This window comes from Lepisma saccharinum, chromosome 14, assembly GCF_977018435.1.
Source record: "Lepisma saccharinum chromosome 14, izLepSacc3.1, whole genome shotgun sequence".
Lineage (NCBI taxonomy): Eukaryota > Metazoa > Arthropoda > Insecta > Zygentoma > Lepismatidae > Lepisma > Lepisma saccharinum.
This window is the reverse complement of record NC_139242.1, coordinates 34,870,787-34,877,115: the sequence shown is the minus strand read 5'-3', so window position 1 is coordinate 34,877,115 and position 6,329 is coordinate 34,870,787. Positions and strand designations below refer to the sequence as shown.

General features: G+C 37.4%; 1 protein-coding gene across 1 annotated transcript; it reads left to right on the top strand.

Annotated features, from left to right (window-relative positions):
• Positions 1 to 1,710: 1,710 nt before the first annotated feature.
• On the top strand, positions 1,711 to 5,022 carry LOC145998474 (uncharacterized). The gene is made up of 2 exons (XM_083134886.1): positions 1,711 to 1,776; positions 3,213 to 5,022. Exons 1-2 carry the CDS (start codon positions 1,771 to 1,773, stop codon positions 4,878 to 4,880), a joined length of 1,674 nt encoding a protein of 557 aa, XP_082991012.1. The 5' UTR covers positions 1,711 to 1,770; the 3' UTR covers positions 4,881 to 5,022.
• The last annotated feature ends 1,307 nt before the right edge of the window (positions 5,023 to 6,329 follow it).

Genomic DNA, 6,329 nt, shown 5'->3' with positions numbered 1-6,329 from the left:
AATGAATTTATTACAAGAGTCAAATAGAAACCTTAAAACGGCTTCAAGGCTGCAACATTAATCAAGTGAGCTTCAAAACACCTTTTTTGTTGCTTTAAAGATGGCGTATCCTATACACAATCGCACCTGTGAAGAGGAGTGGTTTCTTGCCCTCTGTCAGCCTCAAACTTACAGAAATTTCTCGGCAAATGATAATACAATATCTCTGTGCATGCGTACTACACCAGCAAGTTTACTAATGGAGGAGAAGGTTCGACAATGGCCTCAGTTCACAGGCAGATAGGTAGAAAGGCCTTCGCAGTGGCTCGTAGATCAGCAATAGGTCTGTACTAAAATGCAACAAAACAAAGGAACAATAAAAGTTAAGGTTTTCAATTGACTCTCTCTTATATACATGAAATGTTTACAATACTTCCTTCGCCTGTTCCAAAACTATAATAATATTTTAGAGGCTCATTCAAAGACGATATTGCTCATACCATAAAAGTTTCCTATGAAGTTTGACATGACTACATTTTAGCTTTACCCATAACCAGGAAACGGACTTCTATGTACTAAAAAGGTCATAAGGTATGTAAACATACAGTTAGTTATTGTGATCAAAATATGGAATTAAATATGTACTTACAATTGTCAAAAATGCATTAATCAAGCTCCTCTCCTAGCTGAATAAACTATATTAGGCTTACATTGTATTTACTGTGATGCAAAACCCAAACACAAAAATGGATTACCAAAATTTATTTTCAGTGCTGAATCGTGAATCTCCTTTTGGACCTAAACATAGATTTATATTGACCTAAACTGCGTTCAATATCGCATGAAATAATGGGGATATATTTAAAATTTGCAATGGAATTCACCGCGACAACATAAGCTTGCATTGGCTATTGGTTACAAGAATGGTACAATGACAAAAGTATTGTCTATTGCCAAGATTTATAACAGAGTACAAAACGAACAAAATACAGTTGAGCGGTAAACCTTTGGTATTTAGCACAAGAAAAGAAAATGTAGCATTAGCATGAAAATGGAAAATATGTTTGAAAACGTTTGAAAATATGGATATTACATGTAAAAATAACTAAAATATGTGCTAAAAGCTAATATGTGTAAAAATGTGGATAATGAAAACAGCATTTTTGAAGCTTATGTACCAAGATTCGCAAAGATAATACAAATAACATTGATTTTAGCATTTTATGGTTATATGTATTTACATATAAATCCGTTCCCTGCCCATAACTTTGAAAATCCGGAGTGGAGGGAAACGTGCTACGCCACTGGCTGGGGAAGACACTTGCAACAGGCTGATTAGTTTGATTTATGTGGACTTAGAATACACACTACAACATTTTGCACAGGCATTTTTATTTATGTATTTATTTATTTGGGCTTTATCTTGTAGATGGCGAAGTTAAGGCTATTATGACTTTTCTTCCACTTAAACATCTTTACGATATTTGCTTACATCGTTTTGCTAATAAAATAGAAAATAAAGAACAAAAGGAAGTGAAGGAATACAAAATAGGATACAAAATTATGAACGCGCACACAGACACAGACAATACAGTTTGTATCAAACACACACACGCTCACACGAAATTAAATGAACATTTATGCTTTCCATAGCAACGTGATCCTTTAATTTAACTGTTAACAATGATTACAGATGAAACTATGAATAAACACATACCTAGGTAACATAAATCTAATCATGGAAACTCATGGACTCGTCAAAATTCTCAGTGCTTAATACACATCAATACAATGGCTGTAAGTGAGAATCCGATATTTATTGATACATAAATATATTGAAAGGTTCTGAATTAGGACTTAAAGAAAGTAGAGATAAAAATCAGTAGTAATAAAAATGAGTAGAGATAAAAAAGACCTGCAAAACATACAATATGTTTGAAGTTGATTGACCTCATAGGCTAACTATACAATAGCATGTAAAAAGAGCAAGAAAAACAAAAGGTTTTATTCGAAATTAGTCGTAATTATAGGTGCGTTTCACTTAAGTCACAAACTGTTGCATTACGGTTTCGAGCAGCCATGATTCAGGCCAGTTTTTGTAAGCATACGGAATCCAATCTAATGTCAGGGTGTTCCTTATTGGGTAGTGGATATACAAGTAAATAAAGGGGTAATGTGAAAGGTTTAAACTGTCATAATCAGATAAACAAATTCTGAATTTTAGAAAAATCATATTAATGTTTGTTCCACAACAATCTCTACATCGCATTCTACATAAAAACATGTAACATTAAGTTTGTGCATATCTTTTATCAACAACGTAGTTCGTATAAATTTGTCATCTTTACTTAGTCGCAAAGGAAACAAAATGTAATTACATAAAAATCTGGTCCCTACTGATAATCACTTTACTGACAATTTGAAGGTGAACTGTTTTGTGAATAAACAATATTTTACATTTTTTCTCGCATAATTCTTATGAGTTATGTAAGAAACTAATGCCTACTTGGAGAGTACAGTGTGACAATAACCATTTATTTATAATCGCCTGTTGTTTCCTTGCCGCATTTTGTTTGTCTACTCATTCTCTACTTTTGTTTACTCGATCCTAATATACAGGATGTTTCAAAATGATTCATCAGATTTCAAATGGTCATATATATGGAGTGTACAACGCCAAAGTGGTAAGTGATAAGTCAGTCTCAAAGAAAACATATCACATTCTGTCACACCCTATACGTGCTCTATGGGTTTAGTTACACTAACAACATCAAAGCGATAGATGAATTCGTACCATAATCGCATCGCACCTCTTGTGGAGTATGTGAGCACCGTCTTGCTGGAGCGTGTGAGTCTTGTATTAGATTATTACGTTGATGTTATTCTTGTAAGTGAAGGAGTTCACATAAAGCACTTGTATGTTATAATATGAATGATATTGACTTTTCCATCAGATAGACCTACAACCTACCACTCTGGCATGTTAAGCTCCAGATTTATGACAATTTGAAATTCGATGAATCATTCCGAAACACACTGTATTTCTATTAAAATTTTACTTTCACTAATCCTGCAAGATAAAGGCTTAGACTAAAGAGTAGGGTAGCGCGCTGCAAAACTAAAAAGTCCCTTGATGTACAAGACATTAGTACTCATGTGCATTCTCAGCTTCTTCTGATTAAGTGAATGCTCCGTTGTTCGTGTGTTGATCAATTATACATATTTTTTTGCAGAACAATACCAGCATGATGCGTTTCAGAGAGCCAAAATCATTAGTTTCTATCTTACTGAACCACACAAAGGACCTGATTTGTAAGTACACATCTAGAATCACAGAAACCAGAAAATCTCGAGAGTTGAGTAGCATGAGAAAACATTACCAACAACTACCCGTTACTGTTAGAGAAGAAATTTTGAGAGTAGGCTTATGTTCTTTTACTAACGATGATGTCATGGAAACTAGTCCCCTATGCTTAATCGTGACACTGATGTCGCCAAGAATGAATGCTTTGGTGTTCAAGTACACCAACCTTCTGTCAACCACATGTCTGGAAGGGATCTTGAAGTTTGTTGCGATGGAGACGAAGGATGTTAAGATACTGCAGCTTGGCAGGACTGAGGTACTACTGAACCAACCTCAAGTGAATTTAAGAGTCGAATCCTCGCTACAAGACTTGTTGGGAAAGAATGGTGAAATGTCACACTTGGCTATTCCAGAAATTTGCTCTGACAGCACCTTGAGGATCATTGGAGAGAACTGTCACAATCTGCAGTTTTTGGATATATCCAACTCCAGTGTGACAGATATAGGAATATACTACCTGACCCTGACTATGAATTGTGAAAACAACAGCACGGAAAATGAGGATTTGGAAAATGACACCATCAGCGAAGATTTGGAAAATGACATCGTCAGCGATGATATGCTGAGGGAGAATTCTTTCTACATACCGCGCAATACTCGTCAATCTCACAGACCCTGCGTTGCCTCGAAGAAACCTCTTCATGTGTGCATGTACGTGCGACGCAAGACCAAGCTCTGTTACTCGTTGAAAGGCGTTAAGTTGCAGGACACTAACGTTAGCACCAACGGTGTCATGCAGCTTTTGACGCTTGCCCATAAGCTGGAAGACCTTCCCACGAAACTTGACCACATACTTGATCTTCTGCACGGAGAGGGGAGGGAAAAGGGTGACTTCGTTCCCCCGACTTTCAACCTGCGTTCCGTCTGTGTCCGGAACTTGACAGAGAGTCGTCTGACAATGCTAAAGTCTACGTGTCCAAAGATCTCAGATCTCAAAATCGGATCGATGAACTGCGCCTTCATGGCACTAAGAGACATTCCTTCCCTTTCCAAACTGGACGTTTGCGGTTTCATCAACACCGCCAGCATCAACAACGTCAACACAGACTTCTGCAAGTACCTCCTGATTTCCGGCAAGGCACTGACGAAACTGCACGTGAGGAGCTTCAGTAATATCCACATCTACCTGTCGTCTTTGCTAGAAACGTGTCCGAACCTGGAGACATTGTTCGTTTTCTCATCTTCCATACTCTGGGGAAACATCAAAATGCGCACACCGGTGCCGGAACTCAAGAAAGTCTCTCTTGGAATGAAAGTGAACAGTCTTGCTGCAAGACTACTTCTAGAGAACGCCAGCAATCTGGAAGAGGCAACGTTCGCGGACATAGACGACGATGAGAACTATCTGCTGGGTCTGCGTAACATTATATCTAAAAAGTTACATTTCTTTTGCGTCTTACAAGGTAGGGTACTCTCCAATCCACAAACAGTCTGCGAATTTTGGAAGCACAACCAACAGATTGGGCGAATCGCAAGTGTCACTTATGAAATTGAGGAGCTGGGACTTGGAGAAAATGTAGATTTACAATTAAACTAACTGACAATGATGCCATGGCGGAAATCACGTATGCAGCGTGATCCTCTAGCTGGCATAACGCAAAATACTCTAGTAAGTCATTTTAATAAAATATGTAAATCGACTTGTCACGATCTCCGTTGCAGTTCTTAATCAAAATATAATGTCTCCGTTTACTTCCTTGTCTTGTATTTTCATAAATTAGAATAGTGATTGTATTTGCTATCATTAATTTCAAGCACACGGCATTTCCGGGTGAGAACCTCACCACGAGAGATGCTCAATTTATAACAGGAAGATTTAATAAATTTTTCATCTGTTCATGTAATTTAATGTAGGTTTCTAGAGAAGACAATGGTGAAGATGTCGATGACCGACATGACAACGATGAAAGCGAAGAACCCTTTGATTCATATATGTCTTTTATGGTGTGTTACCTACAGGTATGCGTTACCATAGCGACAATCTGATTTAGTTTGTGAACAAAACGGGACACGTGAAAACAATAGCCTGCCTGATGAGACGGCAAATATTACAGAATGTTATCATACCTTACATACCAAACATATTTGCCAAATTCCATTCTCGTGCGATATATTGAAATTATCCGCCGGGCTTCCAATATGACGCCGTTACCTGCCGTGTCAATAATCTGCAGAAAACTTAACATGTTGTAATTGATGTTACTAGTGTTATATATGAAAGATATATATCAAACACCAAACTATTGTCAATTAGTTCTTTATGTAGTGAAAACTTGAATTTATCCGCCATTTTTCAATATGGCGGACTTAGCGTACGGGTGATCGTCGAGGACTTTTGGTATGTTATTTATTATTAATGCTATAAAGACGCTACATACCAAATTTCAGCTTGTTATGAATTAGTTCCTTTATTTCGAAAAAAATCGTCTAAAGTAACTGCACTATATTGCTGTTACTTAATGGTAATGAAGGTGTACTCAACAAGCTTTTTAATGGACTCGGATATGTAGCTATATCCATACATGAGATTCCCAGGATTCACTCACAAAAAAAAAATGTTCAAATATGTTCAACAGGTCATAATAAGGATTTTCATTATCGGCTAATCAATCACATCTGTCGTGTACAAATCGCATCGCTTTGGATAAATTCCTAAATAATAATGAACACGACGTCTCTGCTTTTCTTTCATCGAGCAGCAAACCAAAACAACTAACACTCGGAAACCAGAGGAAAAAAAATAATTTGCCAAACTCACAGATTATCTTCAAATGACCAAACTTTCGCTCTGATTGGATGTTGCATAGAATCTAGCGTAGAAAGCCAGCTGCAATTAGAACAAGGTCTAGCCTCCAAAATCAGTCTAGCAGCCAGCCTGGCAGCTATTATTTCCAGCCACGTAGCCAGTCAGTTCAGCGCCAACTAGGGCATTCCTACCGAAAATTCAGTTTCATGCAGGGACGTCGTTAGGCAGGGGCACGTTCAA